Raw genomic sequence first — 22,747 nt, forward strand, 5'->3', positions numbered from 1 at the left:
ACATGCATGAAAAGCTGAGGCGGAAGCAATGCAGGTTGCTGCATGGTCAGTCAGACTTGCTTCGCCACGACTAAGTAGTGTCATGGTCCCCCCACCCTCTCTAAACGTTCGCACCCGTTCTCTTTATCACACCCAAGAAAAGAACGACGTGAAGCTAAGCTCGGAGTCGGCAAAGACATCATGGCCCTAGCATTTCGCTCCCCAAATCACCATGATTCCCGTTCAGGGGCCGCCAGTCGTGAGGACTTGCTCAAAGCCCTGGAAACCAAATTTCCGGCGTCCAAGTCCATTGATGACGAGCCTGCTATCCCCACCCCAGACATTTTCGCTAGCCTTCTCGATGATGATCACGCCAAGAATGAAGAACAGCTGCCTCGCATCGCTGAGTGTGCCGTACATCTGCGGATGCTGGAGGCATTTCTGGTCCTGAAGCAAAAAGTGGCCACCTCGAACGCCCTCGACCGGGCCTTTGGAATTGCACCGAAAGACACTCTCACGACTGTGTGTGGCAAGCGATGCCGAAAGACTGACACCACATTCAAGGAGCGCCGCAAAGTCAAGTGGAACTTGTTTGTGCGCATGGCCGCATGGCGGTTTCTCGACTGGTGGAAAGGCGCGGTCAAGACTTTGCCTCCTTTGGGTAGGTGAACACCATTTTCAGAGGGAGAGGTTCGTCAGTTGCTAACATATAGCTCTTTAAGACGTTCTCATGGTCTGGCACGCTTTTCTCCTGAACCACTCAGCATATAGGAATTTTTGCATGACCCCCGTGGATGCTTCGCAGCGGCTAGCTAAAGAGTTTCCATGGAAAGAAATTGTAAGCAACATCGGCTGAATAAATGAGTGTCTTGAAGACAAACCTGACCAGTGGACAGCACAACGCCCTCCAAGACGACAAAGAACGCTTTTTCAATGTGTCGAGCGACGTTGAATCAACCTTTTCTGATCACCACGGACCCTTTGACCTTTTCAAAGCGCTGTCAGATCATGACTCTCACTCCATGATGTTGAAAGATGCATTGGAGAAGCTGGCGTCGTCACCAGAACTACAAAACGACCTCGCTCCCGCCATGTTGTACTTCAATTCCGCGACCCAGCCGAGACTCTCAGTAAGCGACCAAACCCGCATCCAGACGCTCAAGGAGATGGTAGAGCGGCAAGAGAAGTTCGTTGTGAACATGGCAAACATCCTTTGGTTCCGTAGCCCAGCACTTGCGGGCACCCTGGAGCGGGCCATTGTTCGGTATAGTCGGTTCTTAGCTTTCTTCAAGGACCGCGAGGATGCGAATAAAATGCCACTTGTTCCGACACTGGACATTGATCTTGTGTGGCACACGCACCTCTGCTCCCCTGCGCTTTATCAAGCCGGCTGCAAGCATTTTGCTGGAAGAGACAGCATTAACCATGACGATACGCTGGCGCAAGCGCTTCTCAACGACGGGTTCGTTTCGACGGCGAGGATGTATGAGATTAGATTCAGGGAAGAGTATAATGCGTGTCTGTGTTGGCCATGCGAGGCCTTGCGGTCGGAGTTGGGGTCTATGAAGAAGGCGAATGGCGAGGTTGATTTTGCTGCTATTGCTAAGAAGGTGCAAGAGGATGTTGAGTATTACCAAGTCGTGGAGCTGGCGAGGCGGACTGGGAAGCCATTGCCAGCGAAAAGGGATGTTGAAGTGTTGTGAAGATGACCTTTGCCTGCTGCAAATGCAAATCTTCCTCAAGTCCTCCATGTGCATGTGCGTGTCGGAGATTCGTTCAGGTTGCGAATGTTCCTACCTGTCTGGCAGAATGAGCCGAAGTGATTCGTTGATGCTGTGATACATAGGAAGGTGCGGTGGCACCATTCGTTGGTCCCTCCCTCCTGTTGGAGTAGGTGCCTTCTTATCCTTGGAGCGCCTGCCTCTCGGTTTTCTCCTGTCTCTCCAGCGTCCCAAGGTTTTTTCATGTTCAATTTCATTCTAGTAACAGCGAAAGAAATCAACAGCGCTTTCATGGGACATCCGTACTACGCATTAAGGCACCGAGGAGATTGTCGTATCAACCTCCACAGCCTCCCCCAGATCCACCATCACCACCACAACTGTAATCCCCACCGCCCCCAGAGGTGTCAGCGGAATAATCGGGATCCACTGTCCCTTCCATAGCCTGATCCCCAGGAGACATGGTCTCCGTTGACTCATACGACCCATCCCAGCCGTCGGTAAAATAAGAACCAAAAAGAGCAACAGCTGCACACGACCCAGCCAGAATCAACCCCAATCCCATCATGCTATCATCGCCTCCCCGCCCACCCGTTAAGCCAGCACTTCCCGACCCAGAATCTTCGGGCATGTCGGCCAGCTGGCGCCGCATCTCGCGAATGGCCTCGTACTCGGCGATCTGGTCATCGCGGCACAGATGCGCCCAGTCAGCAATGAAATATTCGTGGTACTTTCCCTCCTCATAATGATGGCTGAATGGCTGAGCGCGGTGGATGCCTCCAAGCTTGTACCGATCCATGCGCGCGTCTTCGTGCTCCGCCATCCACGCCGTCGACGCCTGAAACGACGCGCTGTTTGCCATTGCCTTAGCCCCCTCCAGAAGCGTATTCTCTGCTGACAAGACCGTTAACCGGTTCTTCATCCACTCCGACTGCGTTTGTGCGCCTTGGTCGTACATCAGTCGACTTCGGGTGAGGTGCAGCTCGATGATGGACCACGAGTCGAACGGAAAGCTCCACACGTGTTTGGCGATGTTGTGGTTCTCTCCGGCACCACAGACGAGGTTCGATCTACCATAGGCTTCGGTGCAGTCCCAGGGGAACAGATCCTGGTAGGGGTACAGTGGTCCGCCAAAGGCTCCCCAGTCGTACCAGTACTCAAGCAATGAATCCACGATGTCCGAGTCGACGTGAAGTCCGTACCGAAACTTGAGCAGGTATTCCTCGCAGAGTCCTGAGGGGACATCGAACTTGGTGCGGGCCCTTCCGGCACGCTCGCGTGTGTAGCTTCCTGGGCGACAGACAAAGCTCATCAGGTATGGCGGCGGGTCATCGTGTTCAAGCGGTGATGGTGCAAGAAAAGCTCCGTAGACGGAATAGTCGATCATGTTGTCGCAGAAATTCTGGCAGTTATTGTGCCGTCTGTCCCACTTCAAGTCAACAGTGTCATCCAGCAGCTTTCTAGCAATGCTCGACAGCATGAGCCGCACGCGCGAATGCATTAACAAGCGCAGATTCTCAAGCGTCGGCGACACGGCAGCTTCCCACGCCGCTTCCCTTTCTCGGGGATGGTCTTCAGGGTTGTCGAGATCCGCAGTACTGGCCTCAACCACCTGGCCGATGACTTGATCTTCGAGCTCACGGCGGCAGAACCCCGAAAATAGGCCGCCAACAACTTGCTTCAAGGCCGTTTTGTACCGCTTTGGTTTGCGAGGAGCACCCCGGTGGGGCGCTTTGTACAGCCGCCTTTCCTCGCCACCACTGACTGACAGACACTTTTCGATGTCCCGGTCAGTGCCTTGGTGTGACAGCTGCCATTGTGGGGGGTCACGGCTGGTAATGAGGGCGCCGCCCTGGGTATGTTCAACACCATTCTCGACTACAAGCGGCCCAACACGAAGAGCCATGTGAACGTTACCGAAGGGGTACCGGTCCGTGATGTTGCGAATGAAAAATGGTATGTCCTGGTCGGCCTGTTGTTCGCTGATTGTTTCGGATGTCGCTGTTTGGTAGTCGGTGGCGCCATAGTCCCAACGATAATGCCGCTTCTCTACTCTTTTTGTCTTTTCTTCTGCCTTGCGAGCTGCCTCCTCCCTCCACCGGCGCTGGTCTCGGAGGCTTGTTTTCTCATCTGTCTTCAGGACAGCAATGCCTTGGTACTTGGCTTCGGCTATGGCACTAGGCAGCTCAAGCAAACAGCAAGACACACCGCCCTTAGTCGTGGCCCGGTGATGATCTGTTTTAAGTACTGGAAACAAGGCCCGAGGGAACCCATCGTCGTCAAAGCGTGCTACTGTGGTACATTGACAGAGCTGACGACTCATTGACGGACTAATAAGTGACTCCTGGTGATCAAGAACGCATCTTTTGTGTTGCTTGACGAGGTGGTTGTCGGGATGCCGCCCTTCATGCTGACATGCTTGGCAAATGAAGCCTTCACCACCCTTATCTGTACAGTCGGGAACTGTGCAGCGAAACATGGTTCCACGGATGGCAAGGAGACAGAGTACGCAGCGGACAGGCCGAAGCAGGGGCTGAAGATTCTGGTCGAACCCCTGAAGGGCAACTGACAGACGTTCTTAGCAACTAAGAATTCATCAAATTGAACGGCGAGACTCACGCTGGGGTGGGGCAGGGCGCTTCCAAAACCCGAGCTCGTCCAGTGGCGGCCGATGCTCAATGAATTTGTCCATGTCCAGCCAAGCAGCTGACTGGAGCAGCATTCTTGCTCTCATCTTGACTTTGTCTTCTCTTCCCAAGGCTGTATTATTTGCAGCTTTGAGAATCTCTTCCTTGAGAGCGCGGCTTTGGTCATTCGCGTATAGCTTACGTGCTAGACTTTGTAGGGTCATCTCGTATGGAACGAACTCGCCTCGTGCCGTTCGTTGCATGGCTCGAGCCCTCTGCGTTGCTGTTCCAGTTGTTAATTGAGAAGCACCATAGATTGGCGTCGGAAGAGCTTACCATAGTCGACGGCAAACTCGCGCGAGCTTTCGCTGACTTGGTCGAGGAAAGTATCGAACCCACAAATCTCGACACCATCTTTTTCTTCATTCAGCTCTACGTCGCGGAGATCCGCATGTTGCCACGCCTTCAGCGTGCGGATCACTTCAATGAGCTCGCGCCGGATACCATCCCAATAGAGTTGTTCCAGCTCGCGCACTAGGGCACTGGCAGCTTCTGGGACTTCTTCCCATTGTGGCCGAGTATTGGTGCTAGTCAAGCAAATAGAATCAGATAGTTGGTTGAACGGATTGAGATTGGCGATTTTGCCGGTGAGTTTCGCCAACACGCCTGGTGCCAAAGGACTCATTTTGCCCCATGGATTGATGCCTCTCGAAGCGAGTGTCTGCGATCATTCATCAAATTTTCACTGTTTCTGAAAATATTTCTGAAAGTGTTGAAGAGTGATTGCGCAGCCTCGATTCATAGTCGAATCCTTTGAGACTAGTGGGTGGCTGAGCCCCTTGCAATGCACCCATCCAAGTTTGTGGGCAAAATCTGCCTTACAGACAAGCCGCTGTCGGGCGGCCTGCCAAGCAAGGAATTGGTGTGGGTGGCATGCAGGCAACCCACTCATCTTCAGCACCAATAAAATTCCATCAGGCCGGCTATCTCGGCAGCACTCTTACACACGGAGCAAAGCAATCGACGGAAGCGGGGATATACAAAGCGAGATGCTAATAACTCGATACGTTCTCTACATTATAATCTTTGTTGTACATCTTGAACAAGCCAGCAGGATGAAACTCAAGCTTAGCAAACTTTTCCAAAGGACGTCGGTGCAAGTCACAACACAGTCATCACTCGCCGTCTCTGCTGCCGCTCCAGACTCGGGCTTCGCATTCCTGCAGAACTCACAAGGTGCATCAGCAGCCCTGAACGAGTTGTCTAGCGCGCTTTCCGTCGCGCTACAACAAATCAATCTAGATAGTATGGAGGCCTAATGATGATCTCTTCCCATATCAATTGGAAGGAGGAATTGGTGCTAACAATAGGCTTCACAGATAATTCTACCGACGACGACGGCTTTGTCAAGACACAACTACGACGTCTTGAAACGGCTGTGGGGAGATATGAAAACTCAAGGTCCATATCATGTCGTGGATTAGTTGAGTGGAAGGGGTGCGTTAATAGATGGGAATTTGACGAATAGCTGACTGACACTGATGATGGTAAAACTCAAGGTCCTCTGGCGTTACATGGCTTGTTTCGGTGGCTTTTAGCTGCGCGGCAGCTGTCTACAAAACGGCTCCCAAGTCTTCGGTCGTGCATGACTCCGGCTCCTCAGAAGCGGCGGCACTTCTAGCACTGGACAAGACCTCGGCCCATCGCAAGCCGCAGGTCAATGGTACCGTGTTTAGGGAGCGAGAGTACAATCGCCCGAGTATCGGAGGGACGGAAAAAGCCATTGGCGTTTGGACGGCGGCGCAGTCGGCAAGCTATGACGGCCCGCCAGTGTTGATCATTGCTGTCAGGGGGACTGCGAGGTTTGTGGATTCCCTTGTGAATCTGAATGGGAGACCGCTTGCGGCCGATGAGTTTCTGGTATGTTAGTACTACTGATCAGAACCGATATGTCCCCCTTTTTGAGAAGGAACCACATTCTGATGGTGAAAAAAGGGAACGAGTCACCTATCCGCGTCGCATGAGAACAAAGCCGTCTCAGTACATGGTGGGTTCTTGACGTCTGCAATGACTTTGCATCCTTCCGTAAAGAGTCATCTCTCTTGGGCCGAGAACACACAGCCAGGGACGCATGTCGTTTTCTGTGGCCACTCCGCAGGTGGAGCAGTCGCTTCCATTCTTTACGTCAAATGTCTGCTTGAGGCCGCCAAGGACTGTAAGTTCTTCGCATTAATTCCGATGTATTCTTGCCGCTAATTAATGCGCCATAGATCCCAGTCTCAAGCTGTCATGCATCACGTTTGGTGCACCCCCAACCTTCAACACGAACCTTACCAAGACCCTCCGTGCTGAAGGGTCTCTTGCGAACAGCCGCGGACACACGTTGGCGTTTGTCAACGAATTTGACGTTGTGCCGCGCGTGGACCAGTCCTACGTCCGGTCCCTCATTGATCTCTACCGGGCATTCTACAATCTCGGCCCATTAATGGCGGATGGCGTTGAGTGCCGCAAAAACGAAAATTATGATCAATCCGAATCCAGTGACAGCAGCATCCAGTCATATGTGCTGCCGCCGTTGGAGTTTCAAGAAGACGTCAAAGAAGAGATTGAGGAGGAGGAGGCAGAACATGCCAGGGCCCCAGTCTGGAAACTGCCTTTGCCAGAGTATAACAACTTTGGAGATATGGTTCTTTTGAGAAAAGACCGTCAACCTGTCGATGCAACAACTCCAGGTGATGGTAGGAAGAACACTAGTTCTAGGGTGCTCAGAGCGTATACCGTTCCGCTGGAAGAGTACCAGAGGCTTCTTTTTTGCGGCACGCAGACGCACAGCAGGTCGTATTATGCTGATAGAGTCGAGTTGCTGCGGCAGGGGGCGTTTAACGAGAGAGAGTCTTGGTAGTTATTGCACCACCCGCTTTTGTTAGATGGGGAAGATCAGTATAAATTCAAGCGAGCAGATCACGCCCTGAGACAGCACTACTCCTGCTTCACTACGCCATAAAAATCTGCCTGTTAACTTGCATCCCTGTGGCACTGGCCTGGCAGCGAAATCCTGCTGAATTGGGCACCGTTGACGACGCCAATTTTTACCAGCTTCTAGCCGAGTCGACTATGCAACTACTGGGTCTCACAACTTTACTTTGGCCCGCTCGTGCACGGTTGGCTCGGCATTCCCGGACGTGGATTTGGGTTCTTGCAGGTGCGGCTGTGGTGTCTGTGGCCACGAGTATACTCGTCTACTTGTTTGTGTCTATTGGCTGGAGTGTTGTTCTATCTTGTGGGGGGACCGCTGCTCAGACATTCATCCTGTTACAGGTCATGAACGACCCAATCGTCTAGGCAAGAAAGAGTGAGGTTTCCGCGATCAGCTAGTTTCTAATCCTGGCTTTCTAGTAGCAAAATGGCTATAGACCTTATTGTATTCAAGTTCCGCTCACCATATACTCATTTAACTTTAACACCATGTTCTATATTCTCCGGATTACTCATACCATAAAGAACACCCTGCCTAACGCTTCTCTATACACACCTTCAGCCACTCGCTCTGGACTTAATACGTGCTCACCTCTCCGCCAACTGCTACCAAGCGACTGCTTCTCTCATCAGACGTCAGACATGAATACTGCAAAGCCTTGCCATATGGGAAACATGTATATACATGCAACAATAGTAGATAGTATTAGCAGTGGTAGTCAAGACCTGGTCACCGCTGCTTGACCACTGATGGCTGAGGGTAACATAAGGGCCACCAGGTGCTGTCTCAGCCGCCACGATGGGTTGAAGGGGGACTTTGGAGTTATTTTTGTGTCCACGGGGCCAATGCAGAGGAGCCGGGTGGGATACTAATCGTCTTCCGCGGTCTTCGTAAGTCTGTATTGAGAATGGGATATCGTGCAGCTTCGTAGCCAGTCGCTCACGTGGTTCCAGAAGCGAATCGAATCGCCTTCTTCCAAAACATTCGCCCTTTGCTTTGGGATACCTGCTCATTCCAGGTTAGCAGAATGAAAGCGCTCTCAAAACCTCCTCGCCATCCTCATCATCATTGTCACTTTCATCATCGCCTTTTGCCTCCTCTCTTACATAACCCCTTACCGCGGATTTTTGACACCCCAACGGATTAATTAAACGTCTTTGATTTCAGTTCCATTCTGTCAGATTTAATGTATCTGGATTGTATTGTATGTGGAATTCTCTGTCTTGTTCTAAGTACGCTGGGTAGTCCAGTCTTTATAGTACAACGCAGTAGGAAGCTGACCTTGGCCGTGACTTAGGCCGCGTCTTATTTCTGGTCTGAGACCTTCTTCCTAAACGCACTAGCCGAGTTACCTAGCCTAGCCTACTTCAACCTATTTGACAGTTGTCTAGGGCATGTAACTACCCCTTTTCATCTAACAGGATCTAATGCGTATAAATAGGAGCTAAGAACCGTTGTGAATAGCAAGTTTCAAGCGTAAAAGGCAGATTCACTACGACTTGCGATCTCACTCTTGGCTTCCTCCTACGTGACTTGAACGCTACACAACTTTAACTCCGTCCCATATATTACGTTGATAGCCTACTCACCTTCGCTCGCCATAGGCACAGAGAAGCACAACATTACGCTCCACTATGAAGGCACTCCTAATCCTCTCAAGATATCTATTGCCTTTGGGGAATTAGGCTTGAAGTACAACGTGAGATCCCATCACAGCTCTAGATTCCCTCTAAGAAACAAAAGGGAATAGAAATCCCTCACATAGCTCCGTACATACGCCTAACCAATTCTTTGAACATGAGCAGAAAGAGCAGTGGTATCTTAACATCAACCCTAACGGTCGTATCCCAGCTATCGTCGATACGGATGAGAACAGCCAATAGCTCAATATCTAGGTAAGCAGTGCTATCTTATAGTATCTCGTGGACCGGTACGATGGAAACCATAAGATCTCGTATCTTCGTAGGACTAAAGAGCACTAGGAGACAATAAGCTGGGTAAATTGGCAAAATCCCCATGTCTTATTTTAAGAAGGGCATTTCTAATAGAGATATTGATAGCTTTTTTGGCAGATGAGCGGCCTCGGCCCTATGTAAGGCCAGGCAAACCACTTGGAGAGTATATTCTAGCTATACCACGGCGATAGAAGGTGAAAAAGCGTTCACTGATCTGGATTGAATCACACGGTGTCCGTTTCGGGCGACTATCTATACGCCTTGAAGCGCTACGTCAACGAAACACGCCGCCTCTATCGAACTATAGATAAGGCGCTCGCTAAGAATCCCTGTGGATATCTGCTCATCTATGCATGTGGTGGTGCAAATGATGCCCTCAAGGCACATGATGCCTCCTTTAATGTGCACGGCACGCGTAGATGCAAGCGGATCACGCAATGCTCCAAGCACAACCTAGCTATTAATGACGGTACTATCCATCCTCTTTCTTCTCCTTTAAATCACAGGTGTCGCGGCCTCGAGTTGAAAGAAAATCGTTTGTCAATCCTTCGTAACCAGGTACCTAAGGCTTTAATCAGCCAATCAGTGCCACAGACGGTGCATCAGATCACTCCACAACACCACCGTTTCTGCAGCCCCTCCACTTACTAGACTGCCTTTGCAATGATCATATTAATAGTCGATGCCCATAGCACATCCACCCTCCCTCCGCTGCCGTCGCACCATCCTTATCCGTAGCTCTTCTATCCGCGCCATGATCCAACAACATCTGAATAACCTCATTAGGTCCAAAGAACGCCGCCTCGTGCAGCGCCGTGCCCATGTACTCAGGCCAAACACCATAGCCGCGGGCATTTGGGTCGGCGCCAATCTCAAGCAGGAACCCGACCATGGCCACCTCGCGGCGCCTGATAGCGTCGTAGAGTGCGCGGGCCTTGTGCTCGGGGGTGTTGTCCAAGATGTAATCCTTAGCGACGGAGGGAGGGATGGGCGTCTTCCATTTGCGGGAGCTTCGTAGGAGAGCAGTGGCTGTCGCGAGGTGCCCTTTCGCAAAGGCGTAGAAGCGCGGCGTGCGACCTGAGCCGTCGGGGGTGTCGACCAGGTCGCTGTCGGCGGTGCCAAGGATCTCGTGTATGTCGCTAACGCAGGCGGCTGCGTGCTGCGGTGTCTCACTCGGGATGAGGGGCGTGTTGTTAGTCAGGGTTGAAATGCACGCTGTGCTAAAAGGTGTGGTATCTGTGGTACGACCAAGGCCATCGTTTCGGTCAGGAGCGGCATGAGGCGGGCGAAGTGTCAATGTGGCCATGCTCGATTCAACTTGGAGCATCTCGCTCTTCAGATCCTGAATGCTGATATGAACGAGGTCATAGCGCCTTGACGTGATGCTGGCCACTATGAGCGGACTAGCGTTTAATAGGTAGTAAGACTTGATGGCGAAATCCCCTAACGGGACAAGGGCGCTTCGCTCAATGGTAAATAGAGCCTCGTCAAGTCTCTCGAAATACTCGCTCACGGTGGAACCGAGTTGTTGTATGGAGTAGAAGTCACGCAGAGGACACAGCTCCCAGCCCGTGCCGAGCACCTTGGTCCGGAATAGATCTCGGAACTGGTCCCAAGTGTTCGGGGTAAGGTCGTGGTCGTATCGCGGACGTGCCGCGGAGGCTTGCGAGCCAGGATGGTCGGAAATGGATGCGAGGGCGAATGCAATTCTCTGCCTGGTCGTAAGAACCATCAAACTGGTAGTCTCGAACTTCTGAAACTCGACTTCGCAGGCGTTGAGCCAAAGAGTTATAGACTTGGCGGTCAGCTCGTCGAGCTTTGGAAGCCGCAACGTGACATTGGCGTTCGTGAGCTGCATTCTAGCGGTTTGATATGTAGTAATATTCTGGCGTGATACACGCCGTGATGATCCACGTCGCGTGGCTTTACGCCGCGTGAACGCCATTACGAAGTTCGAAGCCAGCGGGCACATGTGACGCATGTGATTAAATCACGCGTCCTATGTTACTTCTAACGTATAGTCAACTTTGACAATCGCGTCGGGTATGGCTTCGAAAAGTTCTACTGGCGTGGGAGTCGCTCAAACAAGATATAGTAATATTTTTGGTGCTGGACTGGGTGGAAATGGACAATACAGATTGGTTAAGCGGGAGGGTGAATCACTCAGCTGAATGGCAGTGAGACCCGTATTAATAGCCCATTCTCTGGCAGGCCTGGCACTAGGCAACCAACTACAAAAGTGCGGCGCTGAATCCTTCTCACAGCCATAGCCCGGAATAAGGATAAATCCGGCCTCGGCAAGCATCCTGGTTCTTAACCAAACATAAGATGCATTCGGCAGGCTCCTGCAGGCATTGATGCGGGGAAGGACCAGCGGCCAATAAATCGACCATCCCTTAAAATATCTGTCCATTATGCTTAACTGTTCGGCTTCCTTGTGTTTTAGTTTCCGCCTAGTAAGCGAGGCACCTACTACAGCAGTCCACCACTATTCCGCAGTACGGCCACATCCTCGCATACTAGTGCTTTCAATATCGCTCTCTAGACTACAGTACCTCGTTGCCTCCAAAGCATCTTAGTGTTTTCCGCGCCGAATATTAATTATACTTCCACTTCACTTTTCCAACCGGGAGATTTTTCTCGTCGACAGAATTCAACTTGATGCTGTCCTCGATCATGGGCGACAGGTTCCAGTTGACAATGAACCGGTCGCCAAAAGTCGGCCACACCTAAGCTTGCATGAACCAGCCGAACCAAGTCTTCCAAGAAGTCCACCGCGTGTAACTCCCCGTCAGCCCGGCGATGAACTTCACCTACACTTGGCGCTCCTTTTGAAAACGGCAAAAGCTCCTTGGAGCTCTGCTGTTGTTGGGGTTGGCTGCTCTTTGACGAGTAGCGCTGCCGTCAGACTAGATTATCAGATCAATTTACCAATCAATTCAAACAAACAATCGGGATTTTTGGAACTGTCAGATCAAACAAATCAGATATCGGCCGGGCTTATTTGACAGATATAACAGATATCTGAGGCTGTTCAGAGCCCGGATTTAGACGTTTTTCCGGCGCCGTTGGTGTTTTGGACCGGGGTTCAGGACCCCTGACCAGTCATCCCTGGCCTGCTGAACCAAGCCAGGGTCAGCAAATTCTGTTCTTCCGGACCCGACGGAAGCTGTTCCAAACATCCTGACTGCCCAGACGATGCTATTCCAAGCATCCTGACTGCCCGAACGAAGCTATTCCGACTCTCCGACCCTCCTTATGTCATCTGCTCCCATCTCTGCCTTCGCGGCTATACAGGCCCGGCCTCCTTCCATCTCCAAGCAATTTGCTGCAGCGTCAAGTACGATTCCTGCTGACGATGCCTCTGTCTCTGATCTAGTCAAGATTTCCTGGAAGAATTGACGTTTCATCCCGACCGGAGTCATCCACACCCAGAAATCCCGCGGCAGACGCAGCTGGATAGCAGATTACGGCTTCTTCATGACCGAGCTCGAGCCAGATAACCGACTGAAGCAAACCGTGTGGTGCTGTGGGACTTGTGACGCCCGGGGCCAGCCTCAGTTCTTCGTTGCTTCATCTACATCTTGCTCCATCGAACATCTCTTCAAGAAACACTCCATCGTCGATCCGGAACAGTCAGAACAGCAGCAACAGCAGGGCCCCAACGTCCTCAAGATGCAATCAACAGCCGCCCGGCGAAGGCCTGCCTCTGCCCTTGCTATTCCTCGAACAAGGATTGACCGGCTGAAGGAGCTGTGTGCCTACTTCGTCATTAACTCGAGCCTTCCCTTCGCGATATTCGAGCCTACAAGACCTGCTCGTTCAATTCAACCCAGCTTTGCAACAGCAAGTGCCATTGGTCGGACTGCAATTAGAAACGAGATCGAGGCTCTCTTCCTAGCACGCAAACAGGTGGTCCGGAAGGCGATCCTGAATGCTAGGACGGCTATACACTTCAGCTTCGATCTCTGGACGTCTCCAAATCGACTAGCCTTCATCGCCATCATCGTCCACTACCTTGACGGAACCTATCAGCCTGCGAAGCGGATGATTGCCTTCAAGCAGCAGTCAGGAACCCATGCCGGCCTGAATCTCGCTGAGACGTTGATTGGCGTCATCCAAGATTGGGGCTTTGGAGAGCGGTTGGGTGTAGCGATCTGTGATAACGCCACGAACAACGATACCTGTTTACAATCCCTCTACAGCCGGTTGTTCCCCCATTGGGATCGCGATGCTATTCGGAGTCGAAGAATGCGCTGCTTCGGTCACATCCTCAACCTAGCAGCTAAAGCCTTCCTCTTTGGCGATCGGGCAGATGAATTCGAACAACAGGCTGAAACCCTCGAGGCCCTAGAAGTAGACGAGCTAGATGCCACCCACTGGCGCACTAGGGGACCCATTGGAAAGCTCCACAATATCGTCAGATTCATCCGAGCGTCTCCCCAACGAAGCGAGGCTTTCAGGAAGACCGAACGGGATGACCGGTCGATCCAAGGGAGCTTCTTGCTGGCCGAAGCAACAACCAAAGAGCTGGAGCTGAAGCAGAATAATGCTACGAGGTGGAATTCGACCTTCCTGATGATTGAGAGGGCATGTCTATTACGGAATACTATCGAGAACTACCTAACGGACCTCGACCTCGACCGGACCGCAACTAACAAGGTCTCTGCTGAAGATCGTCTTTCCTTAGAGGACTGGCGGCTCCTTGCAGAGGTTCAGGAGATCCTGACGCCCTTCTACAGGCTCACGATGATTACCCAAGGCCAGGGTCAGCTTCACGAGGTCCTCACGGGCATGGAATACGTCCTTGATAAGCTTGAGCGGTGGAAGCAGCTATATATTGATGAATCTCTCAATCCGGCAGTAGCAACAGAACCGGTTCGGCCACCAACCCGCAGCCGGCCTTTGCAACGTAACAGAGCAGCCATCGAACCTGGGTTTACTTCCCGCTTTAACGAAGAAGCCCTCCCGGACCACACGAGGCTGGTTTATACTAATCTTGCTGCTGCTCGGGCAGCAGGCAACTTCGATAGCCTTGGAGCCCAGCAACGGTCCTTCCTTCGAAGTGGGATCAACAACGCATGGCTAAAGCTCAACCACTACTATACATCGATTGGAGAGTCATCCTTATTTACATCAGCCGTCATTCTACATCCCGGGCTCGGGCTTGGGTGGCTCGAGAACGTCTGGACCGCTCCAGAGCAGGTTATCTGGATTAGCGATGCTAAAAGGGCTCTCAAGGCTTACCTCGAGGCCTACTACCCTGAAGCCAACGAGCAGGGGAGCCGCTCGCCCTCTGCAGAGCCGGAACCAGTTGGACAGGGCCCTCCGAAGAAACGGAAGGTCGAATTGGAAGAGGCAAGGCAGTGGATTGCCCAGAGGTTTTTATCCAGCTCTCTCAGACGGCTTCGGAGCTTGAGGTCTACTTCAGGACGCCTCGAGAGAACACGGAAGATCCGATTTAGTGGTGGAGGGACCACCAGGCTACCTACCCTCGTCTTAGCTGCCTTGCGTTGGACCTACTAGCCATCCCAGCTATGGCCGATGATTGTGAGAGAGCATTCAGCATCGCGAAGCTGACCGTGACGTCTCAGAGGCACAGCCTGAGCAGCGAGGCTATTGAGTATTGTCAGCTGCTGAAGAACTGGTTGTATGAAGACGAAAGCCGCGGCCAGCAGCAGCTGCAGCAGCTGCAGGAAGAATAGCAGCCGTTGGGATGTGGTAAGCCCAGAACACCAAGAATCGGGGTCGCAATGCTATTTCGGTGGCTGGAATAGCCTCACGGCGGTCAGCAGGGGTCCTGATATCAGACACTACCAGACATATCAACTAAACAGTCAATCAATCAGATTTCGGGCCCGAATTCCCTTTCAGATCAGATGGGCACCCTATATTTGATCTGATTGATCTGACGGCAGCGCTGGCCCCAGCACGACGCGTTCCTTGCAGGAGCTCTGCACATATTGGTGCAGAAACACCCGGACTGGTGCCTGAACCTTTGCGGCCGTTGGATCTTGAGCGAAGGTCACCCAGAAGCGGCAGGGGTCGACACCACAGCTTCACTCAGTTAGCACCAGTTTCGGGGCTCGGCGGCGGGCCGCATACATCCGGGGAGCACTATACCTGTCAACTGCACCCTCTTTCTGTCCAGTAAGTCCACAAAACCTGTAAGAAGTGAGAGACAAATAAGTGACACATCAGCGCATTGTCCCAGGCGACGTGTCGACATCTTCGTTTGGCTTGGGGCAGCGCGGGAAGGAGGAGGAGAAGACATACTCGGTCCAGGCTGTCCATACTCTATTGCGCTCCTCCTCCGTGTCCGGAGCAACGAAGGGCCTCTCATTACCCTCCTCCTCGACGGCGTCGGCCGTGTAGCCATGGAGGAGCGCATAAACGCTTTCCTGGTCCGTGTCGGAGAAGCGCGACTGTTGTTGTTGTACCGTCATGGTGGGCCAAGGAGTGCGTTAGGAGTATGGAAAATGACGAGAAGGTAGAGAGGAAGGGAACTTCTGGTGGCCGAGAGAAAAGAGGAGAGGACACGACGGTATGAGCGAGCCAGGCCAGCAAAGCCAAGCCAGCAAGGCCAGCCAGGCCAGCACACCGAGCCTTCGAGGGGGGGTCGGGCGCAGTTGGTTCGCGTCCCTGAACCGGGAACGGGATCCTGGAGCTGGAAAATGCACCGCCATCGCGAATGCGCGGGGGCGCGTGCTGAGGGGACTCAATGGGGGTGAACCAAGTAGAGAGGGCGACGCCTTCCGGCCTCCGTCGCCGACGCCGTTTGCATCCGTTACGGAGGCCTGCCCCACTCCGGGAACGCGAAGGCGTTCTCGGCCGGCAAAACTTCGGCCGGGCGTTGGCCCGGTCCTTGCTGAGTCATCAATTGCAGTCGTGCGAAAGGCCGGGTTTTGCTGCCTGGATTACTAGCTGTACGTGGTTGACATACTGCAACGTGGCTTGTATGGACCCTGTCTTGATCGGCTTGGACAGAGCCAATCGCTTATAGTGGTTAACCGCTGTGGCTCCCTGGAATGCCCACTGGAGGATTCTGCTGGCAGAAAAGAAACCAAAAGCGGTGTACGGATTCTTTTGGTAGGAGCATCCGTATCTATATTCCGATTGCGTTATGTGGAGACTACCCAAATAGCCCGAGGAGAAGAGCGCAGCGCTTGAGAAGGCATTGGAACCCAGCTGTTCGTGGTGGTCTCCGCATGCGAATTTACCATGCAACCTCTGCGCCGAAACGATCGTCGCGGCTGAGCTGTATGCGGCTGACTATGGCGTCGTAGGGTTTCTAGCCATGTAGGTAATTAACTAGGTAGCTGATCAGTCAGTATCGCAGTTGTGCATCAACAAGCCGACACACTTGCCTAACCTACTTTGATACTCGCAGCCGCCTGCCCGAACGAAGCTTAGACGGGTCTGCCGTCATTGACGGACACGTCTTCTGCTTCACAATTATTTATGCCGGCACTATCTCTTTAGCCGCCACAGAAACATCAAGTCGACGAAACCCGCATCAGGTCACACCGACAACACTTTCCCCGCCGGACTGCCAAAGTCACTCTCTCAGGACCGACACTCAACAAGACGAAAAACCCCCCGGAAAAAGAAAGGAAAAAGAAGAACGAAGAAAAGAACTATATAAAACAAAAGAAAAGATACCAAGCTACCATGTCCACCCCCCTGACCATCTCCATCTACGACGTTGCCGTGCCGACATTCACCAACGGGCTGCGAGCGCTCGCGCACATCCTGCGCCAAGCCGAAGCGTTCGCCGAGAGGGAAGGGCTCGACGCAGACAGCGCGTTCGCGCAAGCACGCCTCGTCGCGGACCAGAATCCACTCATCTTCCAGGTCCAGAACGCCACCAAGACGGTGCGGGTTAACGTCGACCGGCTGGCCGCGGGCGGGACCGTCAGCGAGCCGTTCGCCGACACGGAGCAGACGTTTGCCGACCTGCATGCGCGCATCCGCGCCGCGCTGGACTTGGTCAGGGGCGTCGAGCCTGCTGTGGCGAATGCTAGGGCCGGGGAGGTCGTTGGTTTGTATGTTGCCTGTGTGGTGATTCCTTACCCTCGTTTGTCGGCGTGTCTCGGAAACTGATATACAGCGATTTGTCTTTTTGGAATAGAGTTGACGTACTTGTGCGAAAACAGGTTCGCTGGTGGCAAACCCGTCCAGCTTACGGTGCAGCAAGCGGTGCTAGGCCACGGGATCCCCAACTTCATCTTCCACATCACGACGGCGTACTCGATATTGCGGGCCAAGGGCGTGCCGCTGGGCAAGGCCGACTTTATTTGCAGCTTTGTGGGCCTCTGAGCAAGTTCGTTTTTAACCATGAGATGCACTCACATTCGTGGAGACCGGCGGAGGTATTTCTGAACGATTAGACCAAAAATGAAGTTTATTGTTAATATATCTCGGCTGGACACAAGGTAATCGGAATAGATTGCTCACGCAATCTCGGCTTCAATCAACATCTCATACTCCTGCGGGTCGGGCCAGAACTTGACGATGCGGAACCCAGCACCGCCCAGTAGGGCCTCCCACTGGCTCTTTGTGCGCTCCGAGGCCGACAGCAGCGACATCATGTTGACGTCCATGGTGGCCTGGCTGATGCTGGCGCCGGTGGGGGGCAGCACGATGTCGTAGACGAAGAGCTTGGAGTAGCCCTTGACCATGGCGTCGTGCGTGTTGCGCAGCAGGTCCGTGGCCTTGTCGTCGGCCCAGTCGTGCAGCACGGCGTGCATGAAGTACGCGCGGCTGCCCTTGACGGGCTGCGGCTGGAAGAAGTCGTGCGCAGTGGCCGTGATGACGCTGCCGTCGACCAGGTCCTTGGCGCGCTCGATGATCTCGGGCAGGTCCTGCAGCACCAGGGCGCCCCTGGGCAGGCCCGGCTGCGCCTTCAGCACGTGCGTGATGTCGATGCCCGTGTTGCCGCCCACGTCGACGACCAGCGGCGCGCCGGCGAGGTCGGCGCCGTCGAGCAGCTTGCTCGGGGCGTAGATCTTGGTCCACGGCGTCTTCCACATGGTCCAGGCCTCCATGTGGCCGGTGAAGTCGCCGTAGTACTTGGGCGACTTCTGCAGGCGGCCGAAGAAGTTGAGGCCGTCCGGGTCGCTCTCGGAGTGGTTGTTGCCGTCGGCTGCCGTCGGCTCCTGGTAGCCGATCTTGGCCAGGTACTTGGGCAGGTTGAGCCCGGCCAGGATGTACTGGTTGTTTGCGGCCTCGAGCGAGGCGCGGACCTTTGTGCTCTCGTCGCCAATGGCGAGCGAGAACGGGGTCGGCTTGTACGTGTCGACGCCCGTCTCCTCGACGACGTTGAAGGCGACATGCAGGCGGAACAGCCGACCTAGACCGCGTGCCACGTGAGTGGGTTGTCCGGATACCCCTATGGCCATGGTGGGACCCTTCCTGTCCAACTCCAAGGCTAAATAGGGGGGAGGGGGTAAATTTGAGGCGTACGAAGCAAGTTTGGGGCGACCTCGGCCGTGGTCAGCTTGACCAGCGAGTCAATGGTCTGCTCGCCGCCTCCAGCAGCGGTCCAGGCCTTCCAGAGACCAAGTTCAATGCAGGTCTGGATGGCGGCAAAAACGACGGGCTGTTCGAAGCAATAGCCCCAGGCCCGCTCATAGGGCGACTCGACCCGCGCCAGCAACCGCCGCGCCGCCGCGCGAACACGAAGGCGCTCTACCTCGTCGCCGTTGAAGGAGCCATGGCTGACCGTGTCGAGGACGGCGCTGATGTCGGCCGACTTGGCGCCCATGTTCAATTGATGGCGAGGAATTAAACCTCAGTCCAAGGCAGGGGTTTAGCGTGAGGGGGAAGGGGTTTGGCAGGTGTCACTGTCGGGCAGGCGCTTGGCCATTTCCACACAAACACTGCACACCACCTGGGTACTTATAAGGAATTACACACCCCGCCATAGTAAGGCGCTCCGCAGACTCCGTGGTCGGGGCCTCGACGTGGGACCCGACGATGGTGATACGTTGAAAATGAAATGCGAGTGCAGGCTAGGCTGCGAGCTCTGCTGAAGACGGGACGATAAGGTCTGATCAGGCATGGCATCCGTCCACGCAGGGCGACAGGCGGAGGAGCTCTGGCTGTCTTCCCTAGATGCCGACCCACACCCCCAGCTAATCGACTCCAGGGGCAGGTCAATAACAAGGTCTCCGGTCTAGGCTCGGCACGCCGCGGGGAACGGCAAGTGCAACCAGGGGTCACATCGTGCACGAGTATGCGAGTCTGTGCACAGTGCGTGGTTGCTTACACTGTGCCCAACGCCAGACCATTCGACCGGTAAACTGTAAATGGAAGGAGGCGTAAACCATCCGTGGACAGCTTCTGCACACCGCTTGCGTGGCAAGGCTCCGGCGAGTCCCAGGTCTTCGTCTAGCCAAGTCATGACTATCGGCTGCAGACTGGAGGCTGCATGCAAAAAGGGGCGAGGGGGTTGTTATCTTTGTTGCACCAAATCTGGGTAAGGTACAGAGTAGATTTGCTTTTTTCCCACGACTCCGCGCGAATTACGGAATACGTGTATAACCGATCCTAGAGCCCCCCAACAGCCGCGCTAGGAGCCCTGCAGAATGCAGATATTCCTAGCCCCCCCCAGTGCAAGTCTTGGGTGAAGATCCCTTGCTCGGACGTGCCTGCCCAGAGTGGCGGGCCTGGATCGCGGGGATGCCAAATTGCCAATCACAATCCATATTGTTTGGGACTGTTCCTTACAAAGTGACCGGTGAAACAAACCCCGGAAAACACACCTCACGGTGAGAGACCAAGAACTGGCATGCAGCATCTTGATCCGAGCAACGTTCACGGTCCCTGCAGCATCGCATCCTGGCATGGGGCCCTGGAGAGACGGGCCACTCAGGCGAGTGAGAAGTTGCATTAAGATGCAGTGCATCCCACGTCTCGAGGCCAACCAAACCGGGCCCAATGCCAGTCGCTGGCTGTCGAGTGTCGACTGACTCTGTGTTGCTGCAACACGCGCACGCCCTGACTCGCCTGTCACGGCCAGCTTTTCGGGGGGTTTTGGTTGGTTTGGTTTGGACATCACACATCACCGGCGCAACGCACCGCAACGCAACGCAACCAACGCACCACCATGGGGAGCCGGTATTACGGCGGCCTCGGGCCCATGGTCAACGCCGTGTTATGGGTGCACGTCGTCGTCTTCGCCGTCTTCGTCGGTCTCCGCCTCTACACGCGCATCTCGGTCTTGAACGCCGTCGGCGCCGACGACTACCTCATCATCGTTGCCCTAGCCCTCCAGGTCGTCTACACCATCTTCGTTACCGTCGCGACGCAGTACGGGCTCGGGCAGCACTTTGCCGAGGTTGGCAACCCCGAGGCCTACTCGACGGCCGTCATGTACGAGGTCTTCAGCCAGGTCGCTGGGCTGATGGTCATTGGCGTCGGCAAGCTGGCCGTCGGCGTCTTCCTGCTGCGCATCGTCATGGTCCGCGTCCAGATCTTCATCATATGGCTGTTCCTGAGCTTCACCGTCTTCATCACCCTCTTCGCCAGCATCACCGTCGTCGTCCAGTGCATCCCGGTGCAGAAGACGTGGAACCCCACCGTCCCTGGCCACTGCTGGCTTGATTTCTCAAAGGTCGGTTTGACTGTCGGATGTACGTGTTCCAAACGCGCTGCGAGTCTACTGCCTGCTCGGCTGAGCAATGCTGACTGACTACTGAAACGAATGATAGCTTGGTTTGTCGTCGCTGACTTTGGCTTCGCCATTCTGCCCTGGTTCGTCGTCTGGAACCTCAACATGAAGCGCAAAGAGAAGCTGCTCGTCGCCTGCGGCCTAAGTCTCGGTGTCATGTAAGCTCCATGAGTCCACGGTGAAGCATCTCTTGTGTGCAGGCCAAATCTCTAACCTAGCACCACAGTGCCGGTGCCTGCGGTATCGTCCGCACAGTGGCTCTTAACGGCTTGAACACGGCAGAGTACATCTGTAAGTCGTTTGCTGGAGCAACCACAAAGCTGTGTTATCGCAACTAACCCAAACACTCTCTTCTAGACGATACGGTGCCGATGCTCCTCTGGTCCGCGACCGAAAGTACCGTTACCATCATGTGCTCGTCGATCCCCGTTCTGCGGCCGCTGTACGTGAAGGTGCGGTATGGAAGCAAGGGTGATAGCAGCACGGGCGGCAACAACAGCGGATACAAGTTGCCAATGTATGGCAACCACAGCAACCACAAGTACGCGCTGAGGTCGGAGCCCGGCCTGGATCCAAAAGTCGTCCCAGCCGGCACCAGCCATCGGACCGTCATCACCTTCAACGCCGACAACAACGCGAGTGATGAGAGCATCCTGCGCGACGTCAGGGTCGAGGACACCAACGGGACAGGCGGCAGGATCAAGAGGACGGACCAGGTCCAGGTCAGCTACGAGATGTCGACGAAGGAGGGCCTCTAACGCGCCGTCAAGTGTATTAAACTCAAATTCAGATCTCATTCTGGGAATACCACTGCAAATGTCAAAAGGTCGGCTTGCATAAAAAATTAGATAGAAAAAATAGAGCAAAACGGCCTAGATGCCCATCGACACACTCCCGTCTCGCATTCGCTTCACCTCATCTCACAGCACCGCAATTCGCCCTGTCAGACACCGCTCATGGGATTGCCTTCCTCCGTGCCCAGCAAGAGCAAGTCAGAGATGGAGCCCAGTCTTGTCCAACTTTCTTGGCAGTTTAGCACAGACATCCAAAAAGAGCCGCTAATGCAGAATCCTTTCTCTGTATCCGCGCTAATGCTGCTTCGAACTCACGCTATTTATTTCCAAAACCGAGCCGAGGCAGCAAGGGTCCAATGGTTGTAACGTGGCTCTCGACTGTCAGCTTTTCGGCAGGCTTAACCCCCCTCCCTCTCCCCAAGGTCGAGCTTGTGGTTGGTCAGACTAACGGCTGCTAGCTTCGTTCCTTTTCCCCGGAACCTGGCCCCCTGGGTGCCGGAGCGAGCCCTTTTTTGTCGGTGTGTCATGGCGTGTCTGCCGAGAGGCACTAAAATTCTCAGGTCGCATGGCGTGTACGGCATACTATAGGGCCAAGTCCGCCAAAACCAAAATTGAGACGGCATTTTACTACTTTGACCCCAGGGGGGTCAACGCTTTGTTATTTATCGTCTCGCTTGTTCACCATATTACAACAATATCCTAATAGAGATTGACAAATATCATAATAGACCCCCCTCATACTGCACACCTATTCTGCTGCATTCCATTGACCTGTTGCCTTGTTAGTTATTGTGCGCGCACCCTGCTGCCTCTGTATTGACCTTACTGTCTTGATTATCAACCATTAATAGGGCGCGTAAGTGCTGTGAGTGTACAAATGCTGTAAATCTCTAGATGGCCGTATAAAAGGGGGCGTCTCCGGCGACTGTAAAATCGTCCCCATCCACTGTATTCATCCGTGCATAACCCTAACCCTATAGAATCGGAACATCCAAAATTCTGCCGCCACGTCCTTTACTA

At 53.8% G+C, this 22,747-nt stretch overlaps 8 protein-coding genes across 8 annotated transcripts; 4 read left to right on the forward strand and 4 right to left on the reverse strand.

The window, feature by feature from the left end:
- Positions 1-180: 180 nt before the first annotated feature.
- Positions 181-1,682, forward strand: B0T26DRAFT_640760 (uncharacterized protein; the record flags this gene model as incomplete). Its single annotated transcript, XM_060437264.1, has 3 exons — positions 181-640; positions 702-817; positions 876-1,682. The coding sequence occupies 3 exons, from the start codon at positions 181-183 to the stop codon at positions 1,680-1,682; spliced, it is 1,383 nt and encodes a 460-aa protein (XP_060298551.1).
- A 56-nt stretch (positions 1,683-1,738) lies between these two features.
- B0T26DRAFT_228208 (uncharacterized protein) lies at positions 1,739-5,088 on the reverse strand. The gene is made up of 3 exons (XM_060433876.1): positions 4,664-5,088; positions 4,320-4,610; positions 1,739-4,265 (listed from the first exon to the last, which is right to left on the reverse strand). Exons 1-3 carry the CDS (start codon positions 5,010-5,012, stop codon positions 2,038-2,040), a joined length of 2,868 nt encoding a protein of 955 aa, XP_060298552.1. The 5' UTR covers positions 5,013-5,088; the 3' UTR covers positions 1,739-2,037.
- A 354-nt stretch (positions 5,089-5,442) lies between these two features.
- B0T26DRAFT_674312 (uncharacterized protein) lies at positions 5,443-7,229 on the forward strand (the record flags this gene model as incomplete). Its single annotated transcript, XM_060439697.1, has 6 exons — positions 5,443-5,632; positions 5,707-5,824; positions 5,887-6,247; positions 6,323-6,374; positions 6,486-6,542; positions 6,598-7,229. 6 exons carry the CDS (start codon positions 5,443-5,445, stop codon positions 7,227-7,229), a joined length of 1,410 nt encoding a protein of 469 aa, XP_060298553.1.
- Positions 7,230-9,742: 2,513 nt separating this feature from the next.
- B0T26DRAFT_870660 (ankyrin repeat-containing domain protein) lies at positions 9,743-11,389 on the reverse strand. Its single transcript, XM_060447906.1, has one exon. It carries the CDS (start codon positions 11,238-11,240, stop codon positions 9,927-9,929), a length of 1,314 nt encoding a protein of 437 aa, XP_060298554.1. The 5' UTR covers positions 11,241-11,389; the 3' UTR covers positions 9,743-9,926.
- A 3,523-nt stretch (positions 11,390-14,912) lies between these two features.
- Positions 14,913-15,842, reverse strand: B0T26DRAFT_228248 (uncharacterized protein). Its single transcript, XM_060433877.1, has 3 exons — positions 15,536-15,842; positions 15,383-15,424; positions 14,913-15,316 (listed from the first exon to the last, which is right to left on the reverse strand). The coding sequence occupies exons 1-3, from the start codon at positions 15,703-15,705 to the stop codon at positions 15,148-15,150; spliced, it is 381 nt and encodes a 126-aa protein (XP_060298555.1). The 5' UTR covers positions 15,706-15,842; the 3' UTR covers positions 14,913-15,147.
- Positions 15,843-16,930: 1,088 nt separating this feature from the next.
- On the forward strand, positions 16,931-17,681 carry B0T26DRAFT_771448 (helix-turn-helix-domain-containing protein type; the record flags this gene model as incomplete). The annotated part of the gene is made up of 2 exons (XM_060446548.1): positions 16,931-17,304; positions 17,416-17,681. The coding sequence occupies 2 exons, from the start codon at positions 16,931-16,933 to the stop codon at positions 17,576-17,578; spliced, it is 537 nt and encodes a 178-aa protein (XP_060298556.1). The 3' UTR covers positions 17,579-17,681.
- On the reverse strand, positions 17,397-18,696 carry B0T26DRAFT_703473 (S-adenosyl-L-methionine-dependent methyltransferase). Its single transcript, XM_060441667.1, has one exon. It carries the CDS (start codon positions 18,658-18,660, stop codon positions 17,713-17,715), a length of 948 nt encoding a protein of 315 aa, XP_060298557.1. The 5' UTR covers positions 18,661-18,696; the 3' UTR covers positions 17,397-17,712.
- Positions 18,697-20,369: 1,673 nt separating this feature from the next.
- B0T26DRAFT_739816 (uncharacterized protein) lies at positions 20,370-21,691 on the forward strand (the record flags this gene model as incomplete). Its single annotated transcript, XM_060443764.1, has 4 exons — positions 20,370-20,895; positions 20,974-21,091; positions 21,160-21,224; positions 21,291-21,691. The coding sequence occupies 4 exons, from the start codon at positions 20,370-20,372 to the stop codon at positions 21,689-21,691; spliced, it is 1,110 nt and encodes a 369-aa protein (XP_060298558.1).
- Positions 21,692-22,747: the final 1,056 nt, after the last annotated feature.

Source organism: Lasiosphaeria miniovina, assembly GCF_030549165.1.
Source record: "Lasiosphaeria miniovina strain SMH2392-1A chromosome Unknown B0T26scaffold_3, whole genome shotgun sequence".
In the NCBI taxonomy this organism is placed as follows: domain Eukaryota; kingdom Fungi; phylum Ascomycota; class Sordariomycetes; order Sordariales; family Lasiosphaeriaceae; genus Lasiosphaeria; species Lasiosphaeria miniovina.

Excerpts from the sequence above, each read along its gene's own strand:
- B0T26DRAFT_228208 (XM_060433876.1), bottom strand. The coding sequence starts at position 5,012 with ATGAGTCCTTTGGCACCAGGCGTGTTGGCGAAACTCACCGGCAAAATC. Across the intron at positions 4,611-4,663 it reads CGAGTTTGCCGTCGACTATG|CAACGCAGAGGGCTCGAGCC; the intron begins GTAAGCTCTTCC and ends CAACTGGAACAG. Across the intron at positions 4,266-4,319 it reads GCGCCCTGCCCCACCCCAGC|TTGCCCTTCAGGGGTTCGAC; the intron begins GTGAGTCTCGCC and ends AACGTCTGTCAG.
- B0T26DRAFT_870660 (XM_060447906.1), bottom strand. The coding sequence starts at position 11,240 with ATGCGTCACATGTGCCCGCTGGCTTCGAACTTCGTAATGGCGTTCACG.
- B0T26DRAFT_228248 (XM_060433877.1), bottom strand. The coding sequence starts at position 15,705 with ATGACGGTACAACAACAACAGTCGCGCTTCTCCGACACGGACCAGGAA. Across the intron at positions 15,425-15,535 it reads GTATGGACAGCCTGGACCGA|GTTTTGTGGACTTACTGGAC; the intron begins GTATGTCTTCTC and ends CACTTCTTACAG. Across the intron at positions 15,317-15,382 it reads AAAGAGGGTGCAGTTGACAG|CTGTGGTGTCGACCCCTGCC; the intron begins GTATAGTGCTCC and ends AACTGAGTGAAG.
- B0T26DRAFT_703473 (XM_060441667.1), bottom strand. The coding sequence starts at position 18,660 with ATGGCCATAGGGGTATCCGGACAACCCACTCACGTGGCACGCGGTCTA.